Source organism: Pipistrellus kuhlii, unplaced genomic scaffold (assembly GCF_014108245.1).
Source record: "Pipistrellus kuhlii isolate mPipKuh1 unplaced genomic scaffold, mPipKuh1.p scaffold_m20_p_18, whole genome shotgun sequence".
NCBI classification, from domain to species: Eukaryota; Metazoa; Chordata; class Mammalia; order Chiroptera; family Vespertilionidae; genus Pipistrellus; species Pipistrellus kuhlii.
Window position 1 is genome coordinate 17,071,770 of NW_023425493.1, and position 17,412 is coordinate 17,089,181.

General features: G+C 47.6%; 1 protein-coding gene across 1 annotated transcript; it reads left to right on the top strand.

Moving 5' to 3' along the window:
- The first annotated feature begins 5,720 nt into the window (after positions 1-5,720).
- On the top strand, positions 5,721-9,035 carry ZNF648 (zinc finger protein 648). Its single transcript, XM_036442891.2, has one exon. The coding sequence runs from the start codon at positions 5,758-5,760 to the stop codon at positions 7,354-7,356; it is 1,599 nt and encodes a 532-aa protein (XP_036298784.1). The 5' UTR covers positions 5,721-5,757; the 3' UTR covers positions 7,357-9,035.
- The last annotated feature ends 8,377 nt before the right edge of the window (positions 9,036-17,412 follow it).

The following is a 17,412-nucleotide window of genomic DNA, read 5'->3' on the forward strand; positions in this document are numbered from 1 at the left end:
CGAGCTGCCTGTGCCTCAGTTTCCTCAATCGGCAAGTGGGAATAACATGGATAGCAGCCACTCCATCAGCATGTGGTGAGGGTCACTGGAGACATTGCATGTAGTGTGTTAGCATAGGGTTGGCATGGGTGAACACGCAGTGAATGTACACTGTTGTCATGAGTCTGGGAGTGGGGAGGGACACACACACATACACACACACACCACACACACACACACACACACACACTCATCCCAGCTCCTGCTCTCACCTCCAGGCCCCTCCTGAGGAATTCAGCCACTTGCTTGCCAAAGCCCGTACGGTACAGCCTCTTGGGAAATTCTGAACAGTGCTGGGATGTGGGATGACAAGTTGCTATGAGAGATGTTTTGTACCTACTCTCTCTATCATCCTACACCACTCCCCCAACATCAATGGTTCTTTACCTTTTCTGGGTCATCCCCCCGCCTTTTTTTAAAATATATTTTTATTGATTTTGTACAAAGAGGAAGGGAGAGAGATAGTTAGAAACATCGATGAGAGAGACATCGATCAGCTGCCTCTTGCACACCCCCTACTGGGGATATGCTCGCAACCAAGGTACATACCCTTGACCAAAATCGAACCCGGGACCCTTCAGTCCCCAAGCCGACGCTCTATCCATTGAGCCAAACCGGTCTCAGCTGGGTCATTCCCCTATAAGAGATGCGTGAAAGCTAGGGATCCCCTCGCCTGCCCAGTGCATATGCACACATCTGTAGCGCTGCAGCCTTTATTTTAAGGACATCAGGATTGAAACGTGTTCCAAACTTTCAGACCCAAAGACCCGGAGGCATCTCCCAGCTGTCTCCCTCCCCCTGAGAAGCCACACCTACAAAGTCAACCTGCTTCTGGGCATCACACTCTGGAAATTACTGTTCAGAAAAAAGCGTTGGGTGTCACTGTCGCAGCCCTAACAAGTCCGTGGGCTGTAAAGAAGCCCCATGAACTGTGTCTTCCCTAGAAACACGGCAGCATGAATATCCAATGAGGGCAGCTCACTCTTCCGGACACTGCTGTATTCCAGACGCTATGCTAAGCTCTTAATATTCATCCTCCCGAGACCTCTATGATAGGGATACCATCATGATCCCCAGAGAGAGGTTAAGTAACTTAACCCGAAGTCACACAGCCAGAGAGTGGTAAGATTCCAGCCTAGTCCCAGAGCCCTGCTCTCCCCCAGTATACTTTCTGGCCACCTCGGGACATCACAGTTCCCATATGCATATCTCCTATTTATATGTCCCAGATAGGCCTGGTATCTGCATGAACAAGGAGAGAAAATGGTCTCCTTGCATCCCTACCCACAGCTAAATGGTCATGGGCCTCTTTAGCCAGTGACTACTTCAAAAAATTCTGGGAATGCCTTCACTCAAACCACAGCTCTGAAAAACGTGGGTGCCGGCAGAGGGAGGAGGGAGAACGGCCAGACACTGCGTCCTGCCTCCCCAGGAGGGAAGAGGCATGCCTATCCAGGAAGTGCGCCTGTGGCCAGGGAGGGGCCCATGGACTTCTGAGGGCAGGGCTGAGGGAGGGGCTGCGGGCTGTGCTGGGGAGAAGGAATGAGTGAACAGGAGTAGGCCACCTGCAGGAGGACTGAGCAGCCTTCCTGAGGAGCGGGGGAGGGGCGGTGTGGGGAGGAGGCTGGCCTTCGGGAGGGAAGGCGGGGGCAGAGGGAGCAGCAGGATCCTTCAGGAGGTGGGATAGGGCTGCCCCACTGCTTCCTGGCTGCTAGGGGGCGAGGGAGGGGGGTGCAGGCAGGAAAGGGGGGGTGCAGGCAGGAAAGTCGTGTTCCACCGCCCCACCTCCTGCGCTCTCTCTGCAGCTGCTGGACGGGACACAGAAGCCTGAGGGACAGCAACAGCATTTCTGCCGATTTGCACCAAACTCAGGTTCAGCTGCTGAGAAGTCACATGTGACGGCGTCTGGCTGGGGCCCACGCTGCTGTCTGCATCTCCCAGGTGAGCAGCTGTGGTGTCCCCTCAGAGGTGGAGAGCAAGGCCCGAAGGCAGTGGGCAGAGGGGAGGGTGGCGGGGCTGCCCTGTGGACTAGTACAGTCTCTGGAAGGAAACGGGGAGAGGGCCGGGCTGGAGCTGCAACCAGCCCGTAGGCCAGATTTCTGCAAGTGGGGGAAGAGGGGGAGCTGGAGCTGCACTCGGGCCACTCCCGGCTGGCAGAGTGGAGGAAGGTGCGGGCACTGTGCTCTGACAGCCTCTGGGGCTCCGCACGGCGGGAGAGCAGAGGGGCCAGCTATGCGGCATCAACGCCCCTCCTTTAGACCAGGAATGTCTGTAGCTTTGCCAGAAAATCCCACCGAGCCCCTGCCTTCCTCTCTGTCCTCTTGTGGTGGAGAGAGAGCCTCTAGCAGCTACAGAGGGGAGGACCGAAGCGGGAGGGGTTCCGGGGATGTGGCTGCAGGCAGGAGCCAGACTGCCTACTGAGGGGGCATCTCTGGGAGAGGGCTGAGTGCTCCCTGAGGAGGCTCACCTGGGGCCCGGAGGAAGGGGAGGAAGAAGGGGAAAGAGACATGTGGCACGTAGAATGGGCCACGTGTGCAGGAGTGGGGTGGGGAGTGGGTGAGGTTAGTGGTCTATAGACAGTTCCCCATGAACATGCATAGCATGTTGTCCCGGATAAAGACGGACACCGAAGAAAGCTGTTTCAATCACACAGAGCTTTCCTGCCCCTGTTTGTGGTCCCACAGTCCCTGATCAGACATGCTGGGGTAGTCAGCTGGCTAGTGCTGTGCTCCTCTATGAACCACACACACACACACACACACACACACACACACACACACACGGCCTCTCTCTAAGAACCACTGTGCTGAAAATATCTCAGACCTGGTTCCCTGTCAAGAGAGATGCCAGCCATGCTCTGGCAGGTTCGGGGATAGAGCAGAGAGGTTGGAGGGGTCCCTGGGCCTCAGGACACAGCGGGACACTAGTCACTGACACCCCACTCACTACTGCACTGCGTTCCTCCTGGGGCCTCTGCATCCAACTGGAACTGAGGACTTCTCTCCATTGCTCCCCGCTTCACACACACAGTCACTAAACTTACAGTCAGGCAGAAGCTGCAGGAGGAGCCAGACAAGATGGGGGCCAGTGTAACAGGGCAGGACAGGACCACTCGGCTGCCATGGCCGTCCATTTAGAACCTCCCAGCATCTGGCAGAGGCACAGAGGTGCCGCCAGCGCCAGGAACAAAGCACTGGTCATCGCGTGCGGCCGCATGCAGGGCTTCAGGCAGGCTCTGCTGCAGGAGCCGGATTTCCATCTTGCTGATGAAGAAATCAAGACTCAGATGTGCTGCGGAGGCACAAACGGTTTGTCCACCGTTTGGACTGCTTGACAAATATCAGTTGAATGAATGAATGGCTACATCTTGCTGAGGGTGATAGAACGGCTCCTGCCTCAAGAGGAGCACATGGGAGCCACCCCACGTGCAGAGCTGGCTCCTCTTATCCCTCTGAGCCAGCGGGTGGGAGTGGGGAGGAGGTGAGGGAGGGAGAAGTTTCTGAAAGAAAACACACAGGTGCCCTGGTCGGTTTTGCTCAGTGAATAGAGTGTCCATCTGCAGACTAAAGGGTCCCAGGTTCGATTCCTGCCAAGAGCACTTGCCCAGGTTGCAGGCTCAATCCTCCCCAGCAGGGGGCGGGAGGGAGCAGGAGGTAGCCAATCAATGATTCTCATCATTGATGTTTCTATCTCTCTCCCTTCCTCTCTGAAATCAATAAAAAAGGTTAAGTAAGTAAGAAAGAAAGAAAGAAAGAAAGAAAGAAAGAAAGAAAGAAAGAAAGAAAGAAAAGAAAACACACAGGCACTGAGACTTGACCACCCCAGGCAGCAGTCTCTGCAGCCGTGGTCCCTCTCCTGTGGAGGAGGGATCTGGGTCAGCAGGAGCAGGGAGGAGCTCAGCGGTGAGGCTCCGAAGCCAAGGTTCCTTGGCCAGGAAAACACAAGAGGCTTTGATGCCCACTGAGCACAGCGGCCCTTCCCCAGGATGCTGTGACCGCTCTGGGCGGGGCCCAGCTGCAGGGCAAGCCTCAGTCTGGAGGCCACATCTGGGCCACGCAGCTCTAGGTTTAACATCAAGAACTGGAAGTTAGAAACCCCAGGGCTGCTGTCTGTGAGCTGCGTGGCCTCTTTAAGCCTCAGTTTCCTGACCTGTAAAATGGAAAGAATAATGACAGTAATAGCATCTATCTTTATTAAAGGTTGCTGGGAGGAAGACATGAAATCGTGCCTGTGGAGTGCTTAGCATATTGCCTGGCTCATAATGTCTGTCCGGAAAATGGAGCTGCCAGGAACTACTAGCCCTCCCACCGTCTGGGTTCTCAGGTGGTCCTTTCAGACCAAAGCAAACTCAGGCCTCTGGTGAGGAAATCTGCCCCCTCTCTCACACACACCACCTCCCCTCTCTCTCTCTCAGGAGTGGGCCTCTCTCTACAGCAGCTCCTTAAAAATGTATCGCTCCCACAATCCTTATTCATCAACCCCAGCTGGTTTTCTTTGTTTCATGCTGTCAAAACTGTAAGTCCCAGTATGTGGGGGATACGTGCACCACTGGGGTCCATTGGGGGGGAGGGAGGCAGGAATCCCTGAGGCCATGGATAAATACAGCAAGCTTGGGAGTTAAACATTTAAACTGAAGGTAACTTAAAACACTATTATTTTTTATATATTAAAACAAATGTGACACAGAATTTGCAATCTCTGGAGTGTTTAAGAGGAAGCAATGTCTAAGGTAGTTCAAGCTCTCCATGGGCATGCCTTCCCCACCCCCGGATGTTATGTTTACTTGCCCAGCATCGGGGGTTCTTCATCGCAAAGGCTGGAGAAGCCCTAAGAAGCCGCGAGGGGCTGCTGTATCTTCTTGGCAGCACGCCGGTGTTTTTCTGACTCACCCCATTCTTCCAGGGGCTCGTGTTTGAAGAGGTGGCCCACACAGCCCAGTGCCTGGGACAGTCCCCACTGGCACCATCACGAGATGGCAAACTGGTGCCTCTAGCAGGGACAGCAAGCGCCAGCCTGGTTTTCAACTTCCTGCCTGGCCGGATAAAGAGCCCTAGAGCCTTGGCTGGTTTGGCTCAGTGGATAGAGCATCAGCCCATGGACTGTGGGGTCCCAGGTTCAATTCCAGTCAAGAGCACATACCTTGGTAGCAGGCTCGATCCCCAGCCCCAGTCAGGGTGCATGTGGGAGGCAACCAATTGATGTGTCTTTCACACTGATGTTTCTCTCTGTCTCTCCCCCTCCCTTCAACTCTTTCTAAAAGTAGGGGGGGGGGGGATCAATGAAAAAAATATCTTCAGGAGAGGTCTGGAGAGGACCAGATCTTGCTTCTTTGCTTCCCAGCCTCACATCTGGCCTTCCCACCAGCTAGCACTTGGGGGTTTGAGCCCCCTGGACAGGGCCAGGCACAGTTGGCATTAAGCCAGTGTCCCACCCTTGCCATCCTGGACAGCAGTGCCGGTGGATCTCCATGCGAGTGGCACCTCCGAAGGCTTTCAGGCCGACTGTGGATTTTTCAGCAGGCTCAGCCCCTGCTGCCGCTGTGAGGCACCACAGTGCGGCTGGTGTGGCTGCCAACTGGACACAGACCTGTAGTGAGGACCTCCGTGACTGTGACTGAGCACATTCTTCGTGACCTCCTCTCCATCCTTTCCTTTTTTGCAGGTGTCCTGAGCCAAGCAGAGGCTCTGGCTGTGAGAAGGACAAGAAGTGCCTGGCATCATGGCAGAGGGGGTCTCCCAGGACACGGGGGGCGAGGAGCCTCATGAGCCCCGGAAGCTGAGCATGCACGTAGAGAGTGAAGATGAGGATGGTGGGGAGGCAGGAGACCAAGAGAGCATAGCTGACCCCGATCACCTGGCCTGTCCCAGGGGCAGCTCGCCAGTGACTCGGGACAATGCCCACTTGCTGTGGCCGCAGCCTCCCAGCGAAGAGGAGGAGAAGTTCTCTGACTCTGGTGCTGGGGTCCCGGGGGGAAAGCCTGTGGCCTCACGTGGGAAGTCCTTGCGAGGAAGAGATGAGTCAAAGACCACTCAGACCCTCGCCTCCCCGGGGTCAAGCGTGGCTCAGAGCGCCCTCTTCGGTGGCCTCTCACACAGGATGTCAAGTCGGAAACAGCCTCCTAGGGCCTCATTATCTGCAGGCGATGATGGAGACTTCCCTGGAACCGGGAGATATTCCTGTGCACAACGAGGTGTAGACATGTCCCCAGACAACTGCTCCCCTGCGTGTGTCCTCAAGCAGGAGACACACACAGGATCCCAGGGGTCGCCCACCACAGCCACTTTGGCAGTGGCAGGGCCGGCAAAAGTGGGAACTGGCCAGCAGGGTCAGAGACCGGCGGGTGCGGGCGGACAGGAGGAGACGCTTCCTTGCAAGGGCTTACAGGGCAGCCGGGCCTTCCAGAAGCCCACCGACCCGCTGGGCGTGCAGATGCGAGGTGACAAGCCCTACGCCTGCGAGCTGTGCGGCAAGGCCTACTCCCACCGGGGCACCCTCCAGCAGCACCGGCGCCTGCACACGGGCGAGCGGCCCTACCGCTGCCCCTTCTGCAGCAAAGCCTACACCTGGTCCTCGGATCACCGCAAGCACCTCCGCACCCACACTGGCGAGAAGCCCTACCCGTGCCCCGACTGCGGGAAGGCCTTCGTGCGCTCCTCCGACCTGCGCAAACACCAGTGCAACATGCACAGCCGCGACAGGCCCTTCCCCTGCGCGCAGTGCGGCCGGACCTTCCACAAGCCGCTGTCGCTGCTGCGCCACCAGCGCGCGCACCGGGGCCAGAAGCCCTTCCGCTGCCCGGCCTGCGGCCGGGAGTTCGCCGTGGCCAGCCGCATGGCGGAGCACCAGCGCGTGCACTCGGGCGAGCGGCCCTTCCGCTGCCCCACCTGCAGCAAGAGCTTCTCCAAGTCCTCCAACCTGACGGAGCACCAGACGCTGCACAGCGGCCAGCGGCCCTTCAAGTGCGCCGACTGCGGCGCGGCCTTCGCGCAGCCCTCGCGCCTGGCGCGCCACCAGCGCATCCACACGGGCGAGCGGCCCTTTCCCTGCGCGCAGTGTGGCCAGGCCTTCGCCCGCTCCTCCACCCTGAAGCGGCACCAGCAGATCCACTCCGGGGAGAAGGGCTTCCTCTGTGCCCAGTGCGGCAGGGCCTTCCGGATCGCCTCGGAGCTGGCCCAGCACATCCGGGGCCACAACGGGGAGAGGCCCTACCAGTGTGAGGACTGCGGCCAGGCCTTCACCAGGTCCAATCACCTCCAACGGCACCGAGCCAAGCACGGCACCTGCAAGAGGGACCCCATCCCCTCCTGCGACGAGTGAGGGCTCCACCAGTGACTCTTTGGGAAGGCAAAGACATTGTCAACCTCACTGCTTGGCACCTTCCTCTGTGGACAAGCCACACACATGGAAATGCCACCTACGCCCCCCCTTGCCCCTCCTTCCAGTGGGTCACTGGCCGTGGCCATGGGGGAATCCAGCCAAAGTGGAAAGTTTGGGTTTGGCAGCTATTCATCACTCATTCCTTAGAAAAACAGTCAATAAGGTGGCCATGAGGAAGGGATTAGAGAAAGGAGTGAGGGTTCCTTGAAGGCCCAGTGTTGTTTTATCTCATTGTTTTACTTCTGACTAAGGGAACTTCCCGTGCCTGCGGTGACTCCTGGCACTCAACATTCACCCATCTTATTGTCGAAATGCATGCACACTGAGCAGTTATGTTACCCCTGACATGAACACAACAGATCACCCAGGATTTCCAACGAGGCCTTAAAAATTAGTCCTGGGAAAGAACTTTTGCATAAGGCATCAATTCAATTGCTAGAATACTCAAGCAGATGTCATTGCTTGACAAAGAACTAGACTATGATCTACAAACTCAGTGACCCATGCAAATATTGCCAAAGCTGGGATGACTCAGTGTTTCATCAAACCAGAAGAGGGTAACCTTTGAAAGTTGAGAGGGAAGCTTATTTTCAACAGTAGTTGCCCCCTCTCCATTCTGCATAAAACCGTACCAGAGCGATTAAAATTCTTCCCTCATGGCTGGATAATATTTTTATTTCTCTCTCCTTATTTTCTCCTTAACCACCCCTGTACCCCTGGTCAAATTGGCTCAGAGTGTCACAGTCTCAGGAGTATCAGGCACTCCTTAGATTGGCTCAGCAATTAAATGGAGCTTTTATAAAACATCAGCTATAATTAAACTTTAAAGAAAAAGCAGACCTCTCTGTAAAGCAAAGAAGATGTAGAGGAAGACCAGAGATAAGGAGGGAAGTAAGGGTCCCATGTGGTAGTTGATCAAATCAAGGGTTAGTGGGGCAGCAGATAAGAGGAGATGCCTAAGACTCCAGGGGAGGCATCATAAGGCTCGGTGACAGGATATTAACAGCAACCATTTAATGAGCACTTTTTAGGGATCAGGCACTGCATTTATTATCCCAGTTAATCCTGACAACAATCCTTACGAGAGACCCTTGAAAATATTCCCATATGGGGTCTGCAACAACTTCCCTTTCCAGGAAAGCAGATAAGATTAATGCTTGTGGCTATTGTCTATTATTATAAAAGCTTGAGAACCACTTGATGGGATTCACTGAGAACACTACATCAGTCATATGGTATTCCTGCCAAAAATACATAACCCAATCCAATCCTGTGTAAGCCATCAGGCACATCCAAGTTAGGGACAGGAAACAAATAACTGACCTGTACTCTTAGGTCAATGTCATGAAAAAGAAAGGAAGTCCAAGGAACGGTTCTAGATTAAAAGAGACTGAAGAGACACGATGGCAACTACATGCAATGTGACTCCTGGGTCAGGAAAAAAATTTCTAGAAAGAACTTAATTGGGAAAATTGGTGACATTTTCTATATATATGTTAAGTTTCCGGGATTTGGTAATTATACCTTGGCTACATAAGAAAAGATTTTTGTTCTTGGGAGTTACATGTGGGAATACTTATAATCAATGGCTCTTACTGGCTGCAAATTACTTTCAAATGATTCAGGGGGGAAATATGTGACAAAATATAAATACATATGAAGGAAAAGAGGGGAGGGAGGACAGAAAGAGAAAGAAAGCAAATGCAACAAGAGGTTTACAATTGGTGAATCTAGGTGAAGCTTACACAGGATGTCATTGGTAGGGAAATGGAAATTTTTATTCTCTGCCAGAAGGAACATAAATTAGTACATTTCTCATTAATTTCTGCTCTTGCCTTTATTTCATTTCTTCAGCTTTTCTTGTACATATTTTTAGTCTAATTTCTTTAGATGGACAGAATGCTTGTTTATTTTCTTTTCTATAATAGTATATGCCTTTAAGGCTATAAATTCCCCCCTAAGGGTTTTTAGAGCTAAATTATAGATCTTGACATGTAATATTTTCATATGCTCAATTCAAAATATTTTATAATTCTGCTATGATTTTTTCTTTGACTATGGGTAATTTATATTATGTGCTAAATTTCCAAATAGATGAGAATTTTCTGGTTACCTTAATTGTATTAGGCTCAATAGCATATTTTATTTAGTCTATATGGTTTCATTCATTTTAACTTTGATGAAATTTGTTTTATGGTCCAGTTTATAATCAATTTCTTTATATGTTTCATGAAAGTATTTTTTGAAGTACTTGGGTAGAGTGTTCTATATTTGTCCATTAGGTCAAGTTTCTTGATTATTCTTTTCTGGTATTTTATTCTTATTTAAGTGTTTTTGCCTGCTTATTCTATAAATTACTAAAAGAGGTATACATAAAAACTCCCACTGTGATTCTAAACCTATTTATCTTTTCTTTTGAGCATTTTTACTTTACATATTTTGAAATCATGTTATCTTCACTTAACATGGGGGGTGTGAAGAAGGAAAATTAGTTGTAAGGATAACTCCAGTTCCTTTTAATCAATCAAAAGCATTGCTGGACAAGTAACTCACACTGTAGGACACTTTCCTTGATGACATTTGTTATGGGGTACGTTGTGTCCCCCTGGAAGAGATAATGTTGTCATCCTAACCCCCCAGTGCCTCAGAATGTGATCTTACTTGAAGATGGAGTCTTTATAGAATGAATCAAGTTAAAATTAAGTCAGTAGGATGGATCCTAATCCAATATGACTGGTGTTCTATTGAAAAGGAGAAATTGGGATACAGACGTGTGTAGGGCGAAGATGACTATTGACAGGCCAAGGAGAGAGACCTTGAGCAGATTCTTCTTCAAATCCCTCGGAAGGACCAACCTTACAGACACCCTGATCTCAAACCGTGAGGAAATAAATGTCTGTTTTTCAAGCCACCCAGTTTGGGATCTTTGACTATGGAAGCCTTAGCAAACTAATAGGACATTTATAACATTCAAGGCTATTCTGTTATTTAAAAAATGTGTTTTCAGTATAGAGAGGAAAACCTTTTCTTTCCCTAAACATGTAACCAGAAGTTAAGAGTAAAGTTGATCTGCTATTTAACAGAATATCATTTTACATTCTAACAGCAAAATTAATTTTTTAAAAAAAATCTGGAATCAAGAGAAAGTTTTGTTTAATCAACTTGGTGGGCCAGTCTTTATTGAGCAAAGGAAAACAATTTCCATGTTCTCAGAATTGCATTTTATTATTTCCTAATTAAGGCTGAGAAAGACAATTCCCAAGCTTTCTTCGGAGAAGATTAGTGCAATAAGCATAATTACCTCTAAGAGGTTTAATAATAAATCACCCAATCTCCTGAGCATAATAAATACAACCAGGGAATAATCACAAATTCAACTTCAGGGCAGCACGAATTAGAAATGTAGTGCAGACACACTGAACTTTTCTGGAAGTCCAGTTTTTAAAGAAGCTTTGTTTTCTTAGCATAGATCTTGGGACATGCTATTTTTGAGGCCATGTACTACTAGAAAGAGAAGGGTGTGCTGATGTATAGGTAGGTTGAGCTGTCCTAAGATGATGTCACCAATGTCCTCCTACAAACTCTTCATAGTGCCTTGTTAGAGAGAAAACACGTGGCTGAATAAAGAACAGATTATGGATGGATATGGGCCCTAGACAGAACTTAAGAATACTGTAGCCCTTTGCGATCATATATGCAGGTTTTCTTGTTAGTGATATGCTGATTTCTCTAATTCTCAAAAGAACCTGATATTGTGAGCACTTTTGAAGTTCTTGTCCCCATTTCCTAGAATATGCATTTGATATATTTGATAGATTATCAACTGATGAATAAGATAAACCGACTGATGTGATTCCAACTTTATTAGATCTCACAAATCCAGAGCAAGCTTACTGATTATGGAATATGCTGATACCCAATCTGATACACTAGATATGGAAACAATGGGCTGGATCAATTAAAGTCTGATTTAAAGTACTTGGGTTTTTATCCCCAGGTCAAAATGTTGACAAAGGGCCACTTAACTCGTTTTTAGTTTATAGATTCTACAAAACAGAAGAACCTTGGAAGTCATCATCTTCAATCCTCAGCTTCATTCAGGACACTCTTATACATGGTCACCCAACTCTTCCTAAATACTCCAGGTGATTAGAGTGACCTAGGAAACGGAACATAGAGGGATTTAGCAAGTGATTTATTCATTGGGGGTGGAAGGTTGTGAGGAGGGAGAGGAAGCAAAGAAACCCTCAGTAGCATTCTTCAGAGGCCACCACCCAGGGCAAGAGACAGGAGCAGTTTCCATGGTAATACATAAAACCTCATTCTCTTCTAGGCCAGAGAACCTGATTTCACTCAAGCTGTGGAGTCTGAACCACTCAATCCTCTGTCAGCTGCGGGTGCTGCCTCTAGAAAAATGCCTTTTATTTTAGCAGGCTATTATTAACGATTCCTCTTTCTTGTCTCAGAAATGTTCCCTTACTCAGTGATGTGCTGGGTGAAGGACTATTTTTTGAAAATTTCCATCTCCCTCACAGCTTTCAGATTTGGCTCATGTGAAAAAGAGGTGAGAAACTGGAAACTTTCCTTTACCCAGACCGAAAGCTTCATCACCGATTGTCTCCATATACATGAATCTACACTGCGTCATTTTCCTGTTAACATCTGTAGTAGTTTTGATGTTTATGGTGGTTGGGTTCAATTCACAGACCCATCCCTTTCTAGTTCTGTGATTTGGAGCAAGTTAATAAGCCTCCCAAAGCCTCAGTTTTCTTATTTATATTCTGGGATATGATGCTAGTACTTGCTTCCTAATGGAAAAATGGATATAAAGTGCTTAATCCACAGCCAAAAGCTGAATAAGTTGTTATTAATCCCACATCTAGACTGTTTTTCTAGCTTTTCCATTACTTAATGGAGAATTTAATTTCTTACTAAGTTTCAATACTTATTATTCAAAGGAGTTGGGAAATGTGGTATTTTAACTAATTGAATATTATGAGTAACAGAGTTCACACACACACACACACACACACACACAATCAACATATGAGATCAAGAATACTGAGGGAATGATATTCACAATTATATTTGAGACAATTTTATTGCAAAGCACTTAAAACTTAGAATTTGAATCTAGTTGGCTAATTCCAGAATCCCTACTTTAAGTTTCCAAAGGTATGAATGTAAGTAGGTCTTGTGTATAACCGTCTTACAAATACATAAGCCGAAATAATTCCTTTTTATCTACAAGTTTATGGCACATGAAAGCACAGACCCTCATTCTATAACCATAAGAAAGTCATTTAAACTCTCAAGCATACTTTTCCTTCTCTGTAAAACGGAGACAAGGTTAATACCTTCTCCCTAGAGTTGCTGTGAAGTTTAAAAGTGAAAAAGAATGGAGCCCATGGGCTGCACTCAGTAATGTTAGCACCTGGATCTCTTCAGCCCGCCCTCTGGCTGCTGCTCCAGGTGAATGATAACAATACACAGCTGCCCCTAGTCCTCAGCCAAACAGAAGTCTCCTTGCCCAGGTAGCAACGCCTCCTGGTTCGCAGGGCAGATCTCAGCCAATGGCAAGGGGTTTTCTTGTTACAAAAGGTTGGCCCTCGCCGCAAGTTGGGCTTAGCTGTGTGATGCTGCTGCAGCCCCCTGGTGGAATTAAGCCTACTCGGACCCTAGTCTTCAGCAGGTACCACACTCTCGTAAAGCCTCTACTCCTGCCCTCTCTGCTTCTTTCCTTCCTCGTATCCTGGGGGCGCTTCTTCCATCACTTATAAGAATTTCTTTTTCATCTCAGTCCTAGCTGCTCGGGTACCCAACCTAAGACAGCTGGTTGCAGACAAGGCCTTAGGAAGCTGACCCCGAGGACCTGACTCTGGAATTGGCTGGCTTGCTGGCTGAATGGCAAAGAGGACCCCTCAGCTGAAGGTAGGTGAAGAGTTGATCCTTCCTGCTTTGCTACACACTGTTATTGCTAAGATGTCCGTCTGGAATGAGCTGGGGGCAGGGGAGAATGGGGGCAGAGGCGCGGGGGGCGGGCTGATTCAGGTGGAAGGGCAATGTGCTATCCGGTGTCATGTCTCAGCCTTTGAGAGGTGTGGGAAAATGACAATTCTAAGGTCTCTGGAATTGGGTGAGCAGTTGAAGAGTGAAAATCACTGACTTGGGATGTATTGGTCCAAAATTGAAAGCAAAGTGTGAGAGGCAGAGGCCTTCACTCCTGCCTCTGGGATGAGGCGGGAGCAGAAACAGCTGAAGCTCAGGCACAGGCCTTAATTGGGATCTTTCAGAGCTCTGAGAAGGCTGAGTTCTGAGCCTAGGCGAATCTCCTAAGCCAGAGTTGGGGCCTTATTGGGCAGGGAGTCACCCCGAGGCCTCTGATACAGATCTTTTCTGCGTCCTGCACTTTGAGTTTCCCCTGAATCCCCTATCCTGAAGAAGTGGCCTATTTCTCATTGTTTGAAGGTGGAGTCTCCTACCCCAAGTTGCTTGAAGCCTAGAAAGAGACTTCAATGATGACCTCACAGAACAGTGCTCAAAACCGGGTTCTTCTCAGAGTATGTTCCCGTTTTCCTTTCTGGCCACCAGGCTCATAATTAGCATCAAATCAGCCAAGGGAGGATGGGTATTATATGTTGAAGGAGCCTCAGGACCTTGAGAAAATATATTGACAGAAGCTGGGAGAGTGTGCCTAAGAAAGACCCCGAGAGTATTTGACTAAGGGGGGACTGCAGATAAAGTTGGTTAAAGGAAAGTTTGTGGATGGGGAAGCGAGCACTCCACCAAAGCCGTAAGTTAATACCCTAGCAACGCCTAGGCAGAGTGGGGAACCTTTTTTTTTTTCCTGCCAAGGCCATTTGGATATTCATAACATCATCCTTGAGCTGTACAAAATTATTAACTTAAAAATTATGTTGCTATGAGAAAAGCTCCCAGATTTACTGAATTTTGAATCCTTTCTACAGTTGCCTTGGCAGGGCCAGACCAAATGATATGACCCGTGGGCGGGATATTCCCCATCTGTGGCCTAGGAGGTGACTCTAAATTGTGGCTGGGGTAGCTCTTAGAAGATTGGAGAAAGCAATGACCTACACACGGTCTGGAAATGCACAGACTGCTGTAGCAAGTGGTGAGGAAGCGAGCTCAGAGAAGTGGGTGTGCTGGTTTAGATCTGCCGTGGAAGACTACAACACCCACTAGTGGAGCAAATTCTCAGGAGGGCCCAGAGGTCACCCCAGTTGGTAAGGCCATAGGGAAGGCACCAGTGAGGAGGACCTCGGCAGTCTTTGTGTTTTGTGGGCTAGAACTAATAGTTATACCATTGGACTCCCTCTGAGGAATGGGATGATAGGATTCTGGAAAAGCAGAGGCCACATGACAACAATTATCAGAAGCCAAGGTGGGTATGATTATGATAATCATGGCAGCCAGAGACTACAAGACACTTGCTTCAGATTTAAGATACTTGCTGCCCATTGTAACAGGTCTGAGGTAATATCGTGGTGACAATTTGCATTTCGCTGATGATTACTGATGTTGAATTTTTTTTTTTTTTAACTGGAAAAAAATGCAACAGAACCTATAGGCTCCATTCTTTTTCTCTCTTAAACTGCCCATCCAATTCCACTGCATGGACCTAGTAACCGTTTGTTTTTGTTGTTTGGAAAAATGTTTATTCAGATCTTCTGTTCATTTTTTTAATTGGATTTGGGGGTTGGTTTGTTTTGCCATTGAATCGTGTGAGTTCTTTCTGTTTTCAATATTATCAGTTATATGATGTGCAAATATTTCTGCCATTTAGTCGGTTGCCTTTTCATTTTGTTGTTGGTTTCCTTTGCTGCGCAGAAGCATTTTAGTGTGTAATTTCACTTGTTATTTTTTCTTTTGTTGACTTTGCTTTGGTGTCAAATTCAAAAACTGTATTGCTGAGATCTATGTTAAGGAGCTTACCACTGTTGTCATCTACTAGTAGCAGTTTCATGGCTCCAGGGCTTATATTTAAGTTTTTAATCAATTTTTGAGTTTCTTTTTGGGTATGGTGTAAAATACTGGTCCCGTTTTATTCTTTTGCTTGAAGCTGTCCAGTTTTGTCCACATTTATCGAGGAGACTGTTCTTTCTCCATTGTATAGTCTTGGCTCCTTTGTTGGAAATTAACTGACCATGTGTGCATGGGTTTATTTCTGGGTTCTTTTTTTCTATTTCATTGTGCTCTGTTGTGTTCTTTTATGCCAATACCATACTTTGATTACTTTCTGGTATAGTTTGAAATCAGGAAGTATGATGTCTGTGTTTTTCTTTCTCAAAATTGCTTCGGCTATTTGGGCTCTTTTGTGGTTTTATGTAAGTAATAAGGAGTGTCCTATTTCTGTGAAAAATGGCATTGGAATTTTGATACAGAATATATTTACACAGGGGATTTTGCGACATCTGAGACCTCGATGAGGAGAGAAAGCATGCTGCAAGTGACGGTGCTGGGAGGGGCTAACAGTTTGTAGGAAGCATCAGTTGTATAAACTCATGGAGGGCAGGGACCTCTTTTACTCATCTTGACCTTCTGTGCCTGGAACATAGGCACTCATTAAAATAAATGTGAATTTATTTTACTATGGGCTTATGAAAATTAATCATAGTGAATGAAACAAGAAATTAAATGGTTATCAATTTAACTACTTAGAAATAATGTGTTTCTAAAGTAATGCATTACTTTGTCAGGAAGTAACTGACCCGGGGCTGATACAGAGAAGTTGTGTACAGTAATAAGAAAAGCACTAAGCGCTAAACGGGTAAAGAAGCAGAGTTATGGACAGATAATTAAAATAAAATCACTATCAACATACAGAAAAATATATTAAAGACATTTCCTCCTAAGTTAGCAATTTTTTTTTCAGTAAAAATATACAATTCTGGTGAATGTGTGGATAAATAAATAAGTGCCTGTATGCCTGGATGTTATTATAAATTGGCATAATTGTGGAATTTGGTATTTTAATAATCTACCAATAATCATAACAATATGAATCAGGTTTGCTCCCATCTTTACAGCAACAGAACCTATAGGCTCTGTTTTGGAAAGAATCTTAAGGAAATATCCCTTCTAGGGAAGTTATCCCAAATTAAAATTAAAGTTTAGACGTTAAGAAATTCAGGGCAGTCTTCTTAAAACAACAAAGGATTTGAAACAACATTGAAGCCTACCCTAGTGGAAGGGTTAAGTAAAGCGTGGCCCACCTGCTCTGTGGGTGTTCTGTGATCAGTCTGTGTGTGTCAGGAGCAAGGTGGAGAAAGGAAAGTGAGGGTTTTATTGTTTAAAGCGCCATCTTTCCCTGAATTCCCCTTTCAGTGCCTGGTGTCTCCATATCTCGAATGCCTCTTATTCGATTTCACAGGAGATTCAACTGTGACTTTTGCAGGGGTTGGTCATCTGGCTGTATAGTTTGAGGAAGAGAGCCCTTACCTAGATTCCAACCAAGTCCCTATTTCCAGTCCTCCCCTCACCCTCCTCTCTGGTAGTGCCTGGGTCTCCCCATGCTAAGCCTTCCCAGGAAACTGTGAAGCAAGTTGCCTTTTCCTCTGAAGGCCCGCAGCCTCTCCTCTTTGAGGTGTCTGTCCCTGTGTCTCCCTCTGGTATTTAAGGAGATGTCCAAGTGAGATCTGCCCAAACTGCCAAATCTTCTCTGCTCTCCTTCTATGTTCTCCTGTTCCCTGTGGATTGATATATTTTTATTCCTTCACTGTGACAGAGAAGAGAGTATTTTAAAGGATAAATGATAAGCCACCTTGTTTACCTAGAGACAGGATGCTTTTGTATTGGAAAAATCTGAAAGAAAAAAAAATGATGCAGAAATGCCAACACTGCTCACCATGGTTAACACAGATCTGCATAAGTTCAGTGGGAAAGTGGCCAATGGACCTGGTTTATTTGACCTTTCACCTCTCATCCCTCCAATAACAACAAAGGTTACACAGTTATGTAGGTGCCTGCGCAGTTCTT